Source organism: Pithys albifrons, chromosome 5 (assembly GCF_047495875.1).
Source record: "Pithys albifrons albifrons isolate INPA30051 chromosome 5, PitAlb_v1, whole genome shotgun sequence".
Classification (NCBI taxonomy): Eukaryota; Metazoa; Chordata; class Aves; order Passeriformes; family Thamnophilidae; genus Pithys; species Pithys albifrons.
The window spans coordinates 26291824-26312227 of NC_092462.1; the positions used below are offsets into that span (position 1 = coordinate 26291824).

At 39.9% G+C, this 20404-nt stretch overlaps 1 protein-coding gene across 1 annotated transcript; it reads left to right on the forward strand.

Moving 5' to 3' along the window:
- The first annotated feature begins 303 nt into the window (after positions 1-303).
- HADH (hydroxyacyl-CoA dehydrogenase) lies at positions 304-19828 on the forward strand. Its single transcript, XM_071555979.1, has 8 exons — positions 304-507; positions 3718-3846; positions 5016-5173; positions 9909-10035; positions 13572-13661; positions 15102-15174; positions 18201-18317; positions 19358-19828. The coding sequence occupies exons 1-8, from the start codon at positions 379-381 to the stop codon at positions 19474-19476; spliced, it is 942 nt and encodes a 313-aa protein (XP_071412080.1). The 5' UTR covers positions 304-378; the 3' UTR covers positions 19477-19828.
- The last annotated feature ends 576 nt before the right edge of the window (positions 19829-20404 follow it).

Here is a 20404-nt window from a genome sequence, read left to right on the forward strand (position 1 = left end):
TTTAAGGAAAGATTTGGTGCCAAGGTGTAGTTGCCAGGGTGCTGCTCGGTCATGGGTTGGATTCGGTGACCTCGGAGCTCTTTTCCAGCCCATTGGATTCCGTGCACGTGCGCAGCGGCACAGGGAGGTGAGCGCAGCCCTCTGTGGCAAAGGTCGGGGGCCGGCGGGAGCTCCGGCCGTGCTGACCTTGGCGTTGCATCCTGGCTCCTCTTACGGAATCAGAAGCAGCGAAGGTAAACACCTCGTCGCGCTTCTCCCCGCGGGGCGCAGCCGTGACCGGCCCCCGCCCCCCGAGGCGGAGCGCGGCCCTCGCCCCGCCCCGCCCTGGCCGGCCCGGCCCGGCCCCGCTCTGCTGTAGCCCCGCTCCGCGCTCCTGCCATGGCCTTCGCCACCCGCCACTTCGTGCGCGCCGCCTCCTCTGCCGCCGCCACGGCGGCCGCCAAGAAGCTGGTCATCAAGCATGTGACGGTCATTGGCGGCGGCCTCATGGGCGCCGGCATCGCGCAGGTGAGCTGAGCGCGGCCGGGGGTGAGCGGCGGTGCCGCCATGGCGGCCGCGGGGCCGGGGAGCGGGGCCGCCCTGGGGCCCTTCCCGGGCGGCGGCGGCGCAGCACCGCACTGCGGGCCCTGGCACCCTGAGCCCCCTCGGAGCCGAGACTGCCCCCGCACTGCGGGCCCTGGCACCCTGAGCCCCCTCGCAGCCGAGCCAGCTCCCGCACTGCGGGCTCTGGCACCCTGAGCCCCCTCGGAGCTGAGCCAGCCCCAGCGCGGCGCCCCTCGCTGTCCCCGGCGGGACGGGGCGAGCGCAGGGGAAGGCGAGCGGACCAACGTGAATCAGAACGGCAACAAAAGGAAATGAAGCCTCCCACTTCCCTGAGTGTGTTCTAGTTACGGCTATTCCGTGCTGTGCCTTTCCAGGCTGTGTTTTGCGCTGGAAGCTGCGGCCTCACCCCGGTGCGGGGCTTGGCTGGGGTTGGTGGAGGAGGAGTGGAAGGGAAGGCAGCGCTGCACTGCTGCTATCTGCTTGCCCAACTTCCACACTTTTTGTTCACTTGCTAATCCACATGTCTTCAGGTCAGACAGGTTGGCAAGAAGAGCCAAGGTATATATTGTAATTTCTTTAAGGTGGTTAAGGCAATGTGTGGACTACTCCTAAACCAGCCAGTGTGTGGAAAGTGTTGGTCCAAGAAAGAAGCTACTTCTAACTTGCCAAGGGAGCAGATCGAGTGACATTTTAAAAGTAGAATGCAGCAGCTAAAGTGAGTATTTAGCCGTCATTCATCTGCAGAATTATGAAGTCATTCATATTTAAATAGGACTTGTTTTCCCATTGTTTAATCTCAGGCCATTGGCTTTCAAATTCACCTTTAATTTGATAGCTTGAGGACATGAACAGTTCTGTCAGTGGTGTAAAATTTAGATATTTAGTTAATTCAGAGAAAGAGCCTGTTGCCCAACATACCAGGGTAGATCACAAACTTCACAAGGAGTAAGGGGAGTATGCAAACATTCCCAAGTGGAAACTGACAGTGAGGTTGGAGCTCATAAATAGCAATTCAACATCACCTTAATGAATTAATTGGTTTCCTTCTCAGAACTGAAGATTTCTTACATTCCTGACAAATCTCTAGCAGGAGGAATACAGAGGTTATTTTTTAATTTTTTTCTAAGAAATTAAGTAGTTGTTTATTCACTTCTCTGGTAAAAACACTCCTTTGTATCTTGAGGCTTCCACTGCAGGAACCATCAAAGAACAGCTTTGACGACAGTTGTTCTCATGTTTGAGGAAGATGTAAATTTTCAGGGAAAGTGAGCTGATCTTCATATTCTGTTAGTCTGCACATTTTCAGAGAGCAGCTTGTCAAGAGAAACAGGTCTGGTATTTAGCAGTAGTTGGGGTTGCAGTTTTCTACCACTCTTAAGGACCAAGGATTGTTTTGCTGACCACCTGTCTCCAATTTATCAATCCAAAATTATCTCAAAGCAAAGATGATGATACCACTGAGTGGTGTCTCCCCTATTAACAAAGTTGCTTTTTCTCCCTTTTTGTACACTTAAGAAATTGTCTCTCATCTTTCTTTGCTTTTTTATATTGTCAGGAGAAACGAACCTTTGCTAAAATATATGGTTGAAGGACATGACTTTATAATTTCTGATTCTGCTGTGTGAAAAGCACTTCTGCATGGGAAAAGCATTAATTGACACCCCAGCACTTACTTTTCTTATTTCTAGGATCACTGGGTAGTAGAGTCTAGGCAAGTGTGTGTTTGAATTGCTAGGAGATGGTATGATCTTTTGCAATTTTCTTCTTTTCTGTCTGTGTAAATATGAGGGGAAAACAGATGTTAATTTTTCTGGGATTTTTCACCAGCTAGTCAGTGATGGTGTCATAAATGGATACTCAGTGAAGCATCTCTTATAAATGTGCTCGGTATTGATTTTTTGTCAGAAGAGTGAAGGATTGAGCTGTACCACTACAAATGATCAGCAACAGATGCAGTGTTAGGTACAGAAGTACAAGCTTGGCTAAGTGTTTTTTTATGATCCAGTTGTTTTTACAGAATAGCCATAGTGAAAATAAACAAAAAAGTTGGATTAAAAAATGTCCATCTGCAGACTGACCCCTTGTTAAAGCTTTACTGCTGCTGTCCAGAGGCAGTCTGGCATTTTTTGTTTGCTGTGTTAGTGAGGCAGATTGGATGAGAATGTCACTATGCCTTCTTCCTTCATGAGATATCTCCATTTTTCATTTCAGCTGGCTTTGTTGGAGTGGGTCATGAGAATCTTTAGTCTCTGGGTATAAGGTTAGATGTAAGGTAAAAGATTCTAGAAGGAAAGTTGTGTGACTATAAAACATCAGTGGAACCATGTTTTAACACCCGTTCTGCACAGTTATTTTATTACAACTCGCTTAGTTCAAGAATTCTGGAAGTGAAGTTGGGCTGTTGCTAACTAGCAAGGGGAAAATTAATGAGTAGTGAAGTAACAGATAATGAATAGCTGATTTTTAATATGCTGATGCAATGTGAGAAAATGATGTTACATGTTTGAAATTAATTTAAATATCAACCTAAAAGACAAGCCAGTAGTGCTGTCTGTAGCTGAGGCAGTGTTTGCACCAAGTACATAGTAAGGAGAGATCACAGGCCATTCAGGTCTATGCACAGTCGTGGAGTGGCAAATATTCGCTGCTACTCCCAGCTCCTCTGTCACCTTCCTGTTGTTGCAGGGACATGCTTATGGCCTGACAGCAGAGCTGTCACTGTGTCCTGGGAACACAGGATTGGCCATCCCTTGTGCCACCTGTTTGCCCTGCCAGCGTTCCAGTTTTGGTCTCCACAGCCCTTTTTCCTTACAAGATCCAACGGTCACAGTTAAACCACTTGTTCCTTACAAGACAACGGTTCTTTAGCCAAAGCTGCAGAATTCAGATGCCTCCAGGCAAAGGCAGGTTCTGGAGACAGTGTGGGGGAAAGACAGTTTTCTTTTTCCTTTTCCATCGACTTGTTTGAGACCTTGATCCCTTTCAGTCTTCCAGCTATCTGCAGGTTTTTATGATTTTTCTATCAAAGTGCATTTAGTTCAATGTTTTTTAGCTTTCTATTGCCTAATTCATTGCCTGGTGGCAATAAATTGCCTGGTCTGCCACAACACAAAATTATATAGTTGGTTATTTTATGACATTGATGTTGAATCTTTTTTCTTTTTTAACTTTCAGATTGCAGCAGCCAGTGGTCACACTGTGGTGTTAGTAGACCAGTCAGATGAAATCCTTAAAAAGTCTACAAAAGGAATTGAAGAGAGTTTGAAGAGAGTGACAAAGAAGAAGTTTGCAGATAAGCCTGAGGTTGACATCTAATTTATTCCTCTAGTAAAAGCTACTGTATTCAAGTATTCAAGTTCTGGCATTGTGTACAGTTACATATTACAGAGCATGTTAATATACTGGCTTAAAAAGAAAACTTTTTCCAGTGTGCTGAAGAATTTGGATTTCCATTTTTTTTTTAATTTGGACAGGTTTAAAGTTGTCTTATCTGGGAATGTACCCATTTTATCCAAAAGCAAATAGTAACAAAATTGTCTTCATACCTTTGTAAAAAGGTTGTTTGGGTTGGGTTGGGTTTTTTTGGTTTGTTTTGGGGCTTTTTTTGACTCAAGACTTGGATACAGGATTATTGCAAGGAAAAGAGAGTGCAGGTAACATGAACTAGATGTGTAAGATACTGTTCATTTGCTTTACTCAGTAAGACTTACATACTGTGAGCCACTCTGGAGCACTTGATACATCTAAATTTGTATCCAAAGGGTTAGTTGTTACTCTGCTTGCTTCTCTAAATTCCACACCAGAGTAATTTCTTCTTTTGATACATATTACCATATTTAATGTACACCTGTAATGATGGTTGTCAGCAGAAATGATGCAGCAGATCAAGGAAATGAAAAGCGGTAACTAGAGCATAGACACACTTAATTATGGGGAGTCTTTTAATACAAAAGAAAACTCCCCACATAATGCTCGTGCTTTTTGTATGACACTGTATTGTACCATGCAGGGGTTTTTTTTTAACTTGTACTGTGTCTCCATTTACCTTTCGTTAAAAGTCTTGCAGTTCTGTTTGATTTCTGTCCTCACAAACTGTGTCAGCAAATGGTGGATTTACTAGCGAGAAAACATTTTTTTTCCTTGCATTTGCACTGAAACTATAGCTACTGATTGACCAGCCAGATGATCAGACTCTTATGCTGAAGGCTGGACTGCAGCAAATGACCTTCCTAAAATAATTAATTCGAAGATGTCCTATTTACTTCAAAGCAGATTTGATGGGCCAGGAATATTTTGTCAGGGGAAAGCATTGTATTTCTACACACTTAGGACTTGCTCACTGATTTGAAAATGTAGCAGACTGCTTGCATTTTTGGCAGCTAAAAACACTTCAGAGCACATAAGGGGATTTTCATGTAAAAGTAAATTAAGTCATTGTAAATAGACGTTGTAACTTCTTGGAAATGTTTCAGGCTGGTGCTGAGTTCATTGAGAAGACATTAAAGAACCTCACGACGAGCACGGATGCGGCAGCAGTGGTCCACAGCACGGATCTGGTGATAGAAGCCATTGTGGAAAACCTGGAAGTTAAAAATGAACTCTTCAAGAGGCTGGATAAGTTTTCTCCAGAGTATGTGTATTTTTCCTGTTATGTTTTGAAACTTAAACCATCTTATGTTTTTGTACTTAGTGTTAGTTCTCTAGTTCCTTAGATGCTCTTTTTTTAAAAACCAGAAGTTTTTTTCTCTTAGACTGACTCCAGACTGTCATATTTGTATGGAACAGTTGTTATACCGGGTGCATATGTTACGAACACTCTTAGGTGTGTTCACTGTGTTTATTTGCTTGTTGTGTTGCTCAATTTGTTGTGGTTCGAGGTATGTTTAGTCATGAAGTTTCTCCATCTACTGTCCCAGTTCAAATCTCAATCCAATTGCAAATGCACATTGGTAGAATAAACTTGTTCTGGTACACATGGGTTCTACTTAACCTCCTGTTCCTGTATTTAAATAGGAAATTGGGATGATAAAGTATTTGTTTTTGGCATGACCGAGTTTTAAGTCTCAGCCTCTTAGCTGTAAGTCTCAGTCAGCTCAGAAGTGTCTTAAGTGAACTAAGTTTACTTTGTATTACAAGAGTTTGGAAACAGCTTGTTGCTCGTTATTGTGTGTGGTGTAAAGGCATAAATAATTTTTTTAGTATGCATTCATTCAGTTACAGTCTCTGGAACTTTCTTTGAATTACATTTGATAACTGAAGCTATTGTTGAATTGTATCCAAACCCAAAAATGGCATTAAGCTGAGCATGCAGTCTCAGAAGTTTGAGCTTTGCAATTGATGACTCAGGATCACAAGACCTTGACAGCTTGCAGGTTAAGATTCTAACTAGGACAGCTAAATCTGGGGGTATTGGCTAAGAGGTATTCTAAACTGTCTAGCTAAGCCTGTCAACTAGTCAAGCTGTGGCTTGAATGTAGTGTCAAGGGAGAAAAGATGTTATCATTAGTTGACTTCAGCCCGGGGAGATTTTTCAGACTTTCTAATATGGTCAGTAATAAAAATCACCTGCTACTTCTGAAAGCAATAAATGATCACAAACAGCCATGTACTGAGCACAGGGTAACTTGCCCATTACCCTCAGTTTGATGCACAGAACTAAGTAGTCGTCTTTGGCAATTACGAGAATACCTTTTAGTGATTGGATTGTGCCTATTTTGTGAAAACAGACCATTGGTTGCCTGAGTCTTTAATGAGAAAATTAGAGTGTGCTAAAATTGTCTAGAACCAGTCAGCCAGGAAATGTGGGCACAGGAACTTGGAGCCTTATTTAAAAACATGTATGTTTGGAACACCTGAGGCTCTGTTTCGTAAGACTGAGTTGTTTGTCAGCATAGCTGCCTTAAAACATAGAATTTTACATTACAAAATGTTAAAACATAGTGGAGTTGTTCAGATAGGCTCCTTCCCATCGCATGATTCTGCAGGGTTGTGGAAAAATTACTAGACCAGAAGCCTTCTTTTTTAAAGGATATTTGGAAATTATGATAAACATATTGATCTCTTACATGTACGATAAAGAAAAGTGAAGTGAATGGCGAATAATATGGGTCACAGTGTATAGAAAGCCTAGATGAAAAGAAATAAAACCAGTAAAATAGTGACATTTGGTGGCCAAATGTTAAAATATTAGCTATTGGATACTAAGGGTAATTTGTAATTATGTGAGCGTTATAGAGTTGCAGATCCTGTGAGTAGCTTGGGGAAAGGCAGAAATGTCTAGTGAGTGTTTTTCCATGCGTTAGAAGGAAGCTGTAGATGTAATTCATTCCACACAGCACAGTGGTGGAATGGAAAGCTTTCCCTGTCTGTGCAGGTATCCTACAGCCTTTGCTAATTAAGTTTGAACAGTTCAAACCTTGTAAACATATTATATGGACTAACTGTTGTGTCAGCTCACTGGAGGTGGTGCTCTTGTGGTTAATTGGTAGGGACGACAGGATTTGTTTAAAGATAGCTTTGAGTCTCAGGACAAACTTTGCTCCTGTGTGGCCCTGGGCATTGATGGCCCTTTGAAGTGTGTGTTACAGGCAGAGGCCATGCAAGACCAGGGTTATGAGGAGAGAGGACTTGCCTTGATTCAAATATCAGGACTACCACAGGAGTAAATGGTAGCACATGGAAACATAAGGGGCAATATGTTACAGTTGTTCAGACAAGATGATGAATTCTGCTTGTGAAACATAAGCCAAGTGAAACCCTGCATTTTTGTTCTTATGTACTTCATTTCATGTCTCGTATTTCCTCAACTGCAACAACTACATGTTCATTTCCCATTTTTGCCCCATAATGACCTCTCCAATGAAGATAAGTCTGGAGACAGCACAAACCCAAAGCATTACATTGAAAAACAAAACACAATTACCTTAATTTCTCTTCTGTTGTCTTATAAAAAAACTATAATTCCTTTGCAAGTGGATCTATTAATCTAAGGGAGTGGGAAAGCTATTTGTTATTGAGAGAAGTTGTATTTCTGAATGGCGAGTGAATTTCCCTGTAGTCTTTAGAACAAATGTAATTAGCCAGAAGAGTTTGACAACCCCAGATCACACTGGGAACTCAGAGTATTCCTTATCCAAGATAACTGTGCAGGTGAAATGGTGAATGCTGTTTCTTGGATGCTGTCAGTCTGGGAGCATACTGGTTTATGTTCTTAGAGCTTTGCAAAATTCCTTGTATATGTTCTATTTCTCTCAGGGTTATACTCACCCTCCTAACATGGCAGTCATGGTGTTACAGGGTCATCGTCTTTGGAGCAGGATAAAACATTCCTACCTACTCTTCCATTTTGTTTTGCTGTTCTTAAGTTGGGTCAGTCTTGTGTTTCCGTTTTGAAAACGTCAGGCAAAGGGTTTGGTAGAAAATCCCCACGTTCTTTGTGGCTTTTAGGCAATTAAACACAGCAGTGCTTTTCCAAACAGGGTCATAATGAACATGACAAAAGAATTTTCTGGTATCCACTTTAAGAACACTTCCGTACTTGCTTTCTGTTTATTTCTGGGACGTGGGAATGCCTATCAACATTTCTTGATCTAGGATTTATCTTTTGATGTGAAAACACAGCTTGGAAATGGCCAGTGGTTTTCAGCTGTTCACTGAAATCAGTGTATTACCAAACTGTTACAAAAGAAGTGTTGTTCCATGTTCTCTATGTAAGGGAGCTGGACTGTAAGTCAGATTTATTGAAATGGTCTGTTTCTCCCGTGTTGGGCTGTTTTTGACATCTTCCCCTGACCCACTAGATGGCACCAAGAGAAAGCTTCTAGTGCCTGGAAAAGTATCGCTCTGGCTCCTCTAGTACTATTGCTTTCCGCAGCTTTCCAACTCCGCTGTCACCTGAAGCAAGGATTGTGTAATTCTAAGTCAGAAAAATATGAAAATTTTATTTTAAACTCAAGTGAAATTAATTGGTTGGTCAGAGCAGAAGGTGTAAATAAAATGGGCTTGTCCACAGTGCAAATTTAAAACTTTTTTCCCCCAAAGGCTTTATCTTGTGTGAAGCTACAAGTATTCACCCACAGAAGTGATAACTGAGGTAAAATCTCTTACTTAAGTGAACCCAGATATAAACCTATCAATGATTACATTTCACAAATCAGTGTGCTCAATTGTTCTATGAATATTTGAATTTTTATGTACAGGGGCCAATTCGCACTAAGGATAAGCAACTTTTGTATGCATTGACTTTGCAAGGTCAAAACTATGAAAAGTCGAATACTTCTTCTGGTATCCCACCTCAGAACAATATAAGGCCTGCTTTAAGCTGGGGGAATAAGAAAAGAATATTTTTGAGAAGAGAAATCTTCAAGGTTTTTTATTTCCTTCTCTATAACAAAGAAGAAGACATAATAAAAAATGGAAAACCATGTGGGTGGTTTTGTTCCAAGATGTTTTCTTTTAATGCCAATATAAGATGTTCCCATGACTTGGACCTAACTTTTCTGAAAGCTCTGTTGTGAAGCTCAATTATATCTCAGTGAATGTAAGCAAAGTATCAATGTAGGTTAACATTTGATGAGTCTGGTAGGATACCTTTTTGAAAGGATAGTAAGATGTAGTCCAGAATGGAAGGTAGGGTTTCATCTCTAATTTAGTTTTTGATTTTCATGATTTGAAGAAAGAGCCATTTTTGTAAATTTTTGATGTGTTGTCACTATAGCAGGACTGTTGAGGTTCTGAGTTATTTCTGGGGAGAAAAAAAAAACAGACCAAAAGTCAAGCTAATATAAATTGCAGTTAGTAAATCTTGTTTATGTCTGGAAAAGGACTTCATACATGTCTTAAAATTCTTGGCATTTTGCGTATCCTTTACAATGTCCTGTGCATGGCAGGTTTTATCTTTTCTGTTTTTTCCCATCAGCTCTTTGCTTTGGTGACAAGGTTGCTTGTTTTAGTGATCATTATAAAACAAAGTAGATTCCAAATTTTCCTTAAGGCTCCAAAGTGCATTTTCAACATGACAGATGATTGGTTTTCAATAGATGTGTAAATGATTAACAGAAAAATACCCTTAGATTTCCAGGATTGTTGAAGGAATTATCTGGAATAGATCTGACGAGGTTAAAAGAAATTTTCTACTTTCAGAGTCACTTTTTCCAAGCATTTAATATAAACACTCAACATCTTTGAGAGTCAGAAACTCACACATTGTTGCTATGGCTGTACTTACACCTCAGCAGAAGGACCATGATAAACTGCAGGAATATTGCTGAGAATTCTGTGTATGGTTAGCCAATGGATGTCTATTTATGTTCAGCGCATCAACCTCCTACTGTCATTTATGCAATCCATATATTTCTTATTTCCAGCCATACAATATTTGCAAGCAATACTTCCTCCTTGCAAATCACAAACTTGGCTAACTCGACCACCAGGCAGGACCGATTTGGGGGCCTCCATTTCTTCAATCCTGTGCCTATGATGAAGCTTGTGGAGGTAAGTGTCTTATGACCACTCCTTACAGTGGTTATTGTGATCACCCTCCATCACAGTAACAGCTGCAGCCCAGCAGTGCAGTTGTCATCAGTGAGACTTCAGTTAGATGAAAGGGCAGATCTCAGTTTCCAGCTCTTCTGATATGGAATTAGCCACCTCTAGTGATAAGAGGGTGGTACAGTCTCTGCTGAGTGGCAGGTTGAAGACACAGAGGTAACTCCTTCAGTCCTCAGGCTCCAGAGTTCTCCACTGAACTGCCAACAGAGGTGGTGTTTATAGCGATCATTTCAGACTCACAGGCAGGGTCATTAATAAGAACTACTGCTACCCATGTAGAAATCAACAGAAAATCACATGAGATGAAATCTTACTGTCTTGTGACTTTTGAAACAGAGTCAGTCATATTTGTTTCAGGGTTTCATATGTTTTGTCTGAAGTGTTACAGTTTTTCTCAGCCTTTAACAAAGTGTAAAAATAAGTTTTTACATAACTCTTCAGATGTCTTTTCTAAATATACTGTTTGGCTACTTCATGTGATTTCTAATAATACTGAAATGCAGGGCAGAATAACAGTCTAATATAAGAGTTTATCTGAGCCTCCAAAGTAAATGTTGTATTGCAGACAAAACAACAGGTCTCTCTTTTTTTTCTCACCTTTCCCCATTATGGCTGACCTCAATCACTAGAACTTACAAGCTCTTGGGTAAGTAAAAATAAACTTTGCATTTTGACCACTCTGCCTCAAAGTTTCAAGTACTTCATACCCTTAACTGCTGTAAAGCATTTTCCTCTGTCCCATAGGTCATTTGTTCTAGTATTGCTTTGGGGACAAACACTTCAAATACGTTGTGTCTGCCTTTTGAATGCCTGAGATTCATGTTATTTTTTTTTCTTGTTTTCCAGTAAAATATATATTATGCAGTTGCTTGCTCTGTGTTTTTGAATGTATAATTCTCTTTCTTGCCTTTTTGAAATGTTTGAACCTTTTGGCTGAAATGAACACATTTGATTCAGGGTATGATTGTCTGGTGAGAGCTTTTCACATGGCTTATGAATGTCCTGCCCCAGAGTCTCTCCAGTTGATGAGTAGTACTTGAAGAACTTTAAAACATAGAACCTGTGCTTTCAGTCGCTTGGTGTAGGAAGACGTCAATATTAGTAAATCAGTGCACTTTTTAAAGCTTTGAGTTTGTTCCAGATTTACTACTGTAAGTCAGGACTGGCATTGACAAACACTGTAGAACAACATTTTCTGTGTAAAACAGATGTTTCAGTTTGAAACAATCAGGGGAAATCAAGAAATTATCACCAAAACTATTGAAGATATTACTGAAATTGCCAGTCATCTCTCATGGAAGGTGTCCATGGATCACAAGTCTGTAGTGCTTTTGAGGCTTATCTGTTCTTTTCATAGATTATTCTCATGCTCAGAAGCACATAGCTTTGAGATTTCTTTCTCTTATAATTCAGAAGGCTGGTGCTAATGTTTCACTATTCTGAGGTACATATTAAAAACTTATGCTTGAAACTGTTGCAGATATTTCCATAAAATATCAAAGTAAAAGAATACTACTTTTTCTGCTGTGAATCAAACCTTTTCCTTAGTCCTAACTGGTGTGGGGCTTTTTGTGTTTACCTTATGTCAGTCATTAGAATGGTAGGAAATTTCTCTGTGACAGGGAAAGGCTGTAGATGTGTCTACCTGGGCTTCAGTAAAGCCTTTGATTCTGTCTCCTACAGCATTCTCCTGGGGAATCTGACAGTCCACATCTTGGACTTGTGCTCTCTTTTCTGGGTTAAAATCTGGCTGGATGGCTGGGCCCAGCATGTGGTGGTGATGGAGCTACATCCAGCTGGCAGTCAGTCACTGGTGGGGTTACCCAGGGCTCAGTGTTGGGGCCAGTCCTAGTTAATATCGTTATCAGTCATCTGCACCAGGGAATTGAGTGGACCCATAGTAAATTCACAGATGACACTAACTTGGGTGAGAATGTTGATCTGCTGGAGGGTGGGAAGGCCCTGCAGAGGGACATGGAGGGGTTGGACTGATGGGCTGAGGCCAGCGTTAGGTTTATTGAGGCAAAGTGCCTTGTCCTACACTTGAGTCACAAGCCCATGCTGTGCTACAGGCTGAGGGAAACAGCCCAGTGGAAAAGGACCTGGAGGTGCTGGTCAACAGCCAGCTGAACATAAGCCAGCAGTGCGCTCAGTGACCAAGAAGCCCAGTGGCATCCTGGCTTGGATCAGAAATAGTGTGACCAGCAGGTCCAGGGCAGTGATTGTCCCTCTGTCCTTGATACTGGTGAAGCTGCACCTTGAGTCCCGTGTCCAGTTCTGTGTCTCTCACCTCAAGAAGGACATTGAGGTGCTGGAGCAGGTCCAGAGAAGGGCAGTGGAGCTGTTGAAGGGTCTGGAGGGTAAGTCATCTGAGGAGCAGCTGAGGGAGCTGGGAGATGATTAGCCTGAAGAAAAGGAGGCTCAGGGGGGACCTTATCGCTCTACAACTACCTGAGAGGAGGCTGTAGCCAGGCAAGGGTCAGTCACTTCTCTCAGGCTGCTAGTCACAGGACAAGAGGAAATGGCCTCAAGCTGTGCCAGAGGAGGTTCAACTTGACATCAGGAAGAGTTTGTTTGCTGAAAGCATGGCTGAACATTGGAACACGCTGCCAGGGAGTGGGATGTCACTATCCACGGAGGTGTTCAAGAAACAATTGGATGTGACACTTAGTGCCGTAATTCAGTTGACATGGTGGTGTTTGGTCAAAGGTTTTACTCAATGAGCTTTGAGGTCTTCTCCAACCTTCCTGATTCTATGACCTAATGGTATGAACAAGGAGGTCAGCATTATGTACTTATGTATAGCAGTTTTAGATTACTGAACATAGAGGCTGGTTTCAACACAAATATTACAACCAGTTCAGCTTCTGCAAGTCTGTCTTTTTTGGTTTTTTTCTTTGAAGGGAATGGGAGTTGGGGCAGGGATTGGTGCTGGTGAAGTATAGAAATTACTCTGTGTGACAAAAGATTCAGCTGTGAAGAAAATCGAGATGGAAATGTACTACTGAAAAGCTTACAGGGCTCTCACAAATTTGAAAGATAGATCTAAAATTTTCTTTAGAATTAAATGGCTGTTGTGTTTACATTGGGCACAGGGGAGATGTTACAACCTGTTATATCGGAAACTGTGTCTGTTCATATGGTTCTCTACAGTGATGTCTTGTGTTTCCCAAGACAACAAAGCCTATGTAGCTTTTAAAGTTGCTTTGTTATTCTATAATCTCTTAAAGGCAACTCCAAAGAATGTTCCTTTTTACCATCCATTCATAGTGGCTGAGTGGAAAAGTGTCTTAAGGAAATACATAATTTCAAAATGTACAAAATGCTGTATCTGTCTTTAAAATAGATTCATGTGTCTGTTTCATGAATTTCTGGAAGAGTGTTTGGGATTAAAATTTAATCATTGCTGTAATGCAGAAATGAGAGAGATTCTGCTTATAAATGTGCTTATGAGCTCTTTCTGCCTTCCCTCTGCTCAGGTCATCAAGACTCCAATGACCAGCCAAAAGACTTTTGAATCTCTTATGGATTTCAGTAAAGCAGTAGGAAAGAGTCCTGTCAGTTGTAAGGTGAGTACGTTTTGACTGTACAGTGTTTCAGAAGGGAGTCTGTTCCTGTAGACTGTTAATTTTAAGGTAGTGAGTTTCAGTGGATATAAGAGCACTATAAGAATTTCCCTGTTGCTTCTTGTCCAGTTTCTGTTCCCTATTTAAAGCATTTTGACAAAGAAAACATCCACAATTACCACAAATTCGTCAAAGTCAAGTGGCTTGAGACATCTTGTCTAGAGCAGCAAAACTCACAAGTCTCAGGCTTTACAGTTTTGGAGTCTATTTTTAAAGTCCTGCAAAAGCCTAGACTGGAGATCTTAAGCAGGAGCTCACCTTTAGCCATGCCAGAGACAAGGCTGCTGCCTCTTGTACTGTGCGGCAGTTGGATGAATCCTCCCTGCTATGTGCTCACTGCAAGTTTTTCTTAAGACTGCAATGAGATACATATTAATCTTTATTGCTTTGCAGCTTTGTTTTTTTTCTCTAGAGTAACACCCTACTTCCTAAGCACATTTTTTCTGAATCCATTCAGTTGTGGTCTGGGTAGCTTTATGCAAGCTATTGCCTTGAGTTTCACAGCCTCCAGAAGACATTTGATCATAAAAGAAGGGCCTACAATCTGGTAGTTACCAGTAACTCCGCATCTGGATGCTGGACCCCAATTCTGGCTGTACTGCTAACCTGCTCTGCGGCCTTAGTTGACTTCTTCCCTGTTTCTGACACAGTTTGGCAGTATGTAATGTGTATAATATATGATGAATTGTTATAAATTAGCTTGGATAGAGAGGAATGCAATCTCCATGTCTGAATTTTTTTTTTAAATTCTTGTTTGTAGAAGAAACATTGCTTGGAATTCTCTGGATTAGATATTGTGATAGAATGAACAATAAACATCTGAAACAGTTGTAGTGTACAAAATAGTGCTGTATTTGCAAAGCTTTTTCTCTTGTGTTTGCATTATTAGTTTTGATTAAAGCTTGACAGCATATATCTTATCTTTTCATTGGTAGTGTTGGTGTTTGCTCTTGAAATGGTCCTAGCTTTCAAAGGTATGTTTTACTAATGAGCAGTGGGGAAGATGTTTCTCATGGCTGACACACACAAAAAACCCTATTAGAGAAGAAGTGCTCTTCTCAATCCTTCAGGAAATGGTATCATCAGAATTTTGATAAAGATGTTTTGCCAACTAGCCAATTGTTTTAAGATTAATTGGGTTGGGCTTGTTAGTCTTATTGTTCTTTGTCATGATGAATGTTTATGTGCTATTCCTTGTTTGAGAAATTCATCTTTTATGTTTTAATACTGAGCAGATAGATCAGATGAAAAATACACTTCAGGGAGTATCATAAGTTGATGATACAATAAGTTTCTTCATCCACTTGTTTCATTTGTCAGTAGTATTTGAGTGTAGTTCTGGTGAAGAATGTTTACTTAGAATCCCTTTTTTATTTTTCATAGGATACTCCAGGGTTTATTGTAAACCGTCTCTTGGTGCCATATATGATGGAAGCTGTTCGACTTTTTGAGAGAGGTATTTTTTGGGATATTGACTTCAGGGAATATTGACATATAACACTACTAAATGTTATGTCACTTCAGAAAAGCCTTGGGATTCCCTCAAAATTTTCAGATCTTGAAGTCTGGAAGTGAATGATGAACATCAAATATCATCCAATATGTGTAACTGGAAAGACCTTGCCTTCATTTTGAAATGTCAGGTTATGCAGAGTTGGAAGGTCGTAGTTACTTGTGGGGAAAATTCCTGGTGGTGGAAAATGTTTGTGGCTTGGAGGTAACAAAGTGAGTGTAGTGCCATTGTAAAAATACCCTTTGCCAACTCTTCAGGAACCTCCCTCTCTCCATCCCACGAGGCACTGATAACAGTGATGGAAAATCCCATAATGGGACTAAGTAGCAAAGTTCTGCTGAGTTCACTTATAAGGGGCTTGTGAAATAAACCACCAGTTTTAAGGTGAGGTAAGTAGTGTAGTAGTGCCACATAAAATTCTATATCCTTTTTTAGACATAGGTTCTCCAGGAACTCCCATCTCACTGCTGGTCTCTCTTACGTTGTTACTGAGGGTAGGTAGAAATAATCATGAATCCCCAAAGGACCACTGAATTTTTCAAAGCATTCGTACTTGTTTTGAAAAGAAAACGAGCCTATAATGAATGTAGTGAATAAAGAGCAAATTACAGAATGTAATTGCTTTTATTTCAAGTGCTCTGCTCATACTGCCATCTACTAAGAATGTCATTTGAAACATTTTGTTTTTGAAATTACTGTTTTTTACAGATGAAAGCATTCCTTTTTCAGGATTCCACCAAATATGCTTTAAATATTAAAAATCTGTTTTAGAGCACATGGAAGAGATGGTTTGATCTCCAGAAAAAAAAGTATAAAACAATGCTACTTGTTTATCCATCAACAGATGTACCTAATTACATCTCAAAGGGAGAAAAGAGAAAATTTAGTGACTTGAAAGGCAAAGGCATGGATGTGAGGGGGCATTATTCTCTTAGAAAAAGTCACAGTTTTAAATATAGTGTGTGGGTGTTTCACTGTGTTTAAAAGAGGTGCCTTTGTTAAGTGACATGTATCACTGTGTATATTTCAGGAGACAACAGAACTTTTAATTAAATGCAGAAGAAAACAGTCACTGAGTTTGTCGACTGTTTTCTGCATAAGCAAACAATATTTTGATTTAATCTTTATTCTGTTCATGTTTTGTTCCACAATATGATATTTCCAAACTTCTTAAAGTTAATTCATTAATTTTTAATGAAAACTATTTAAAAAGCTGGTTGATGTTTTGAGAAGCCTAATGGCTGTCTTTTAATTCATATTTTCCATTGAATCAAGTTAAAATTTTACCATATTCTCTGTATTAATTCTCAGAGTTGACATTGTCATCCACATAATAATGAAATTATGTCTCTTTCCAGGCAACCCCAAGCACTGAAATACCTTTGCATTAGGCCAGTCCTTGAGTTTTTGTTTATAGAAAATTTCATGCTTTGAAATGTGCGCTTTTGCATAGGCAAAATAACCTTTAGTAAATTGAATGGTTTAAACAGGGGGCATATTATAACTATTAATATATGGTGATCTGTACTTCCCTATTCTTTGGGGAAAAACTAAATAGCCATCAAGTTTCTATAAAGTCTGCTTTGTACTAGGAGAGACTGGGATGAATTAGAGGTATAACCCTTGTTTGTCCTTTTACTATTTTTGATTGTATTGTAATGAAACTATATACTGTTGGATGACCAAGTCCTAAATTTGACAGAGTGGGACCAATCTGTTGATAGCACAAGTATGTATACCTGCATCAACTTCAGATGACCTGAGAATTTAGGTGTGTTTGAATTTGGGGAACTGAAATTATGTTAGAATTAAGTAAAGCTACTTTTCTAGGTTTCTCAGAATTAAAATGTGGTTTAAGAAGAAACCCCACATTGTCAGCTTTAAAGAGTAAAGGGAGATATATATAAATTATTACTTCGTACAGAACTGTCATTGGAGTTGTTGCCTTTACAAGAGATGTTGTAAATTTATTTCTAAGAATCTCTGATCTTAGGCATATAAATTGCATGGGCTATGTCTGCCAAGTTTTTGGACACCCTGAATCCCTGTATGCATCGAGTGTGAAGGTTACTTAACAAGTACCTTTGGGGTTTGCATAACTTCATCCTTTTTTACAGGATCTGGAAAGAAGTGCACTGCCTTTATCAAAACATGTATTAGAAGTAAGCAGTAGAGGTGCATCTGCTTTGATGACAGTATGAAATATGTATTCCCAGCAAAAGAATGAGGTGAATGTTAACTGTGACAATGTGGCAATACAGGATTTGTATTTTTATAGGTGCAAACTGAAGTAGAAGTAACAAATTTCTGATCATTTTGATTTATTTTTTTTAATCAATTTTGAAATTCACAAATTTAAGTGCACCTGCACAGTCTTTTCAGGTCTGTCTTGTCTACCATCTCTGATGCTGATAGATATCCTCCAGTGAAAGCTACTGTAACTGAGTATGGTACTCAGCTGCTGCTGCTACCCTCTCCATGCCTGCCTTATCCATCAGCTGGATATCACTGGTCTTCTGACAGTTGTAGAGTAAGGGTAGCTTTGTCCTGTGCATCATTCAAAAGCTGCTGTTGATCTTATGAATCTGAAATTGAGTTGTTTCCTTACTTACCTATTCTGCTGCCTCTAAAAGAAGCTCTTGATTCTTCATAGTGACCAGTTCTTCCTTTAATCTTTCTGATAGGTTCAGCACAGTAGCTGTGGCTCCATCAGCGTAGTGATGGATATTGAAGTGCAAGGGGAAGCTAGGAAAATGGAAAGCAAGCCTGCAGGGCTTTTTATTTTTTGTGAGAGATTCAGCTTTATGCTCCATGTGTATGCTGACTCCAGTTTTTGTGGCTCTGAAACATGCAGAGATTTCTGTGAAGAGCTGCACCAGAGTGAAATAACACCCAGTTAATTATTTATAAGTGGTGCCAAGAAGATGCGGAATCTTCTCTGTTCATCAAACTGTCAATCTTTTCTCTAGGAGATGCATCAAAGGAAGATATTGATGTTGCTATGAAGCTTGGGGCTGGCTATCCCATGGGTCCATTTGAACTGCTGGACTATGTTGGGTTGGATACCAGTAAATACATTATAGATGGTACTGCATGCTTATTTTGTTCTGTTTTTCCTGGGTTTAGCTACGTTGTAGATGTTCCAATGCAAATGTGACTCTTAATTATTTAAACTGAATGTTTATGGCATAGCCTTTTAACTATTCAGGAGAAAGGGATGAGAATTCAGCTCAGAATGCTGTGTGAGTACAGCATTTGTACTGCATGCTTGTACCCTTTGTATATGTGGACAAAGCGGTGGTGGTTTTGCTGACTTCATCAGGTTCCACTGGAAAATAGTAATAATATTAATGGTACTTTATATAATTAAAAAGAATCAGTGGGAAAAAAGATGTGTACTGGAGGTAGGAAATTCTGATGAAAAGCAACAAATGTTGAGTCTCCCTATCCTTTTTCTGCCAGCCATTGTTTCCATTCATAATTAATAGGTAACTCAGTAAACACCTCAAAAGATGTAAGTAAACCATCTTTCTTTCACTTCAGTTAATAAGTGGATGAATGTCAATACAGTAACAAAAATATACATAATTGGTGACGGCTTGTTGATGGTTTTTGTGTTCTTTTGAATGAGCAGCTTAAATATTCTCTGAGGCAGACTATCACTTTGAAAAGGGCATTTTCAGTGAAAACTTTTGTTTTTAGTTAGTACCATGGAGTGGTGTTACATTGTTGTAACCAATCGGCTTTTGCAGGCAGAAATTCAACTTGGAATTTCTTTGCACTTAATTTCTTTTCAGCATAGCCTTTGTTTTATTTCCTTATATTTAACTATGTTTCAAAAGTTCTCCTTAATTTTTTTCAAGTATTAAAATTCCTCAGTCACGGAGATTAAAAGGTGTTCAGAGTACACTATGCCTCAAGACTAATTGATAGATTTGCTCATAATCTTCAATACTGATCTGTGGTTTTCGAAGATGTATTGAAGTGTCTCAGAGAGTCTACAATAAGTTCCAGACCTCCTTTGGTTTTCTGACCTCTGAATATTATTCTAAGGAGATGCAGATATCTATTATTGTCACATATAAACAGAACTGTTACTAATTCATCCATTTCCTTTCCTTTCCAGGATGGCATTCATTAGAGCCCAACAATCCTCTTTTTGCCCCCAGCCCACTCCTGAATAAACTGGTAGCAGAAAAGAAGCTGGGTAAAAAGACTGGAGAAGGGTTTTACAAATACAAATGACCTCCAGACCTCAAGACATGTTAAACTATCTGTGCCTGCTATTCAGCTTTGCCATATTACTGGTGAATTCTGTTTAAACCCACTCAAGGATTGCACAAGCTGCATGTAGAACATAACCCACCTCTGAACAGATTGATTGCACTAGTTAATTATGGTCAAAACTTGATTTGTTAGATTATTTTTTTCTTTTAATTCCAAAAAGCTTTCTATGTACAGTGCCTTCATGAAATGTTGATTTTTTCAGGTGCAGTACAGGACAAGTGAATTTATGTATTTCAAACAATATTACAGTGATGGGAGAGATCCTAAAAATAACCTCACTTTCTTAAAAATAAAATTTTCAACAATTCTGTATTGAATGTCATGACTTGCAGTGGGTTGGATAGAGTCCACTGGGTGGCAGTCTCTTTTCACGTTGGCAAATGCAGCAGTGAGTTGTTTTGTCAGGATTTTTCTTAAGTGCAGTACTAATCTATAGGTGTAAATTACAGTGTGTAGGACAATATTTTTTTGAAAGTCGTATTCAAAAATAAATAAAAAATCCCACAATGGTAGGCTGTCACCAGGACAGAAGGTTCCCAATACAGCATTTAAAATCAGAGCTCATGACTTGTGTTGGGATTTTCTAGCATTTTCAATTAGCGGTTGAAGGCCGACTTCTGCTAGGTGCTGTAGAAACATAATGAAGATTTCTAGGTGGTTTCTGTTCCAAAGGGCGTAAGATAGGAACCTGGTGAAAGCTTCTGTATGTTTTCTCAAGTCCTGTAAATTGGCTTTATTAAAGTGTCATTTTTACACAATACACTACTAGCGTAGTTGAGTACTTTCAGGTTTGCAATTGGGAGTCTGCTGCGTAAACAAATAGGTGTGTCTGGCTGTGTGAAGCACCCTCTGTTTTGCAATTTTGTCTGTGATGCTTAGCGGAGCC

Bases quoted from the DNA above. Each gene is read 5' to 3' on its own strand.
- HADH (XM_071555979.1), top strand. From the start codon at position 379: ATGGCCTTCGCCACCCGCCACTTCGTGCGCGCCGCCTCCTCTGCCGCC. The intron at 3,847-5,015 runs GTTGACATCTAA...GAAATGTTTCAG, and splicing joins AGTTTGCAGATAAGCCTGAG to GCTGGTGCTGAGTTCATTGA. The intron at 5,174-9,908 runs GTATGTGTATTT...TCTTATTTCCAG, and splicing joins CTGGATAAGTTTTCTCCAGA to CCATACAATATTTGCAAGCA.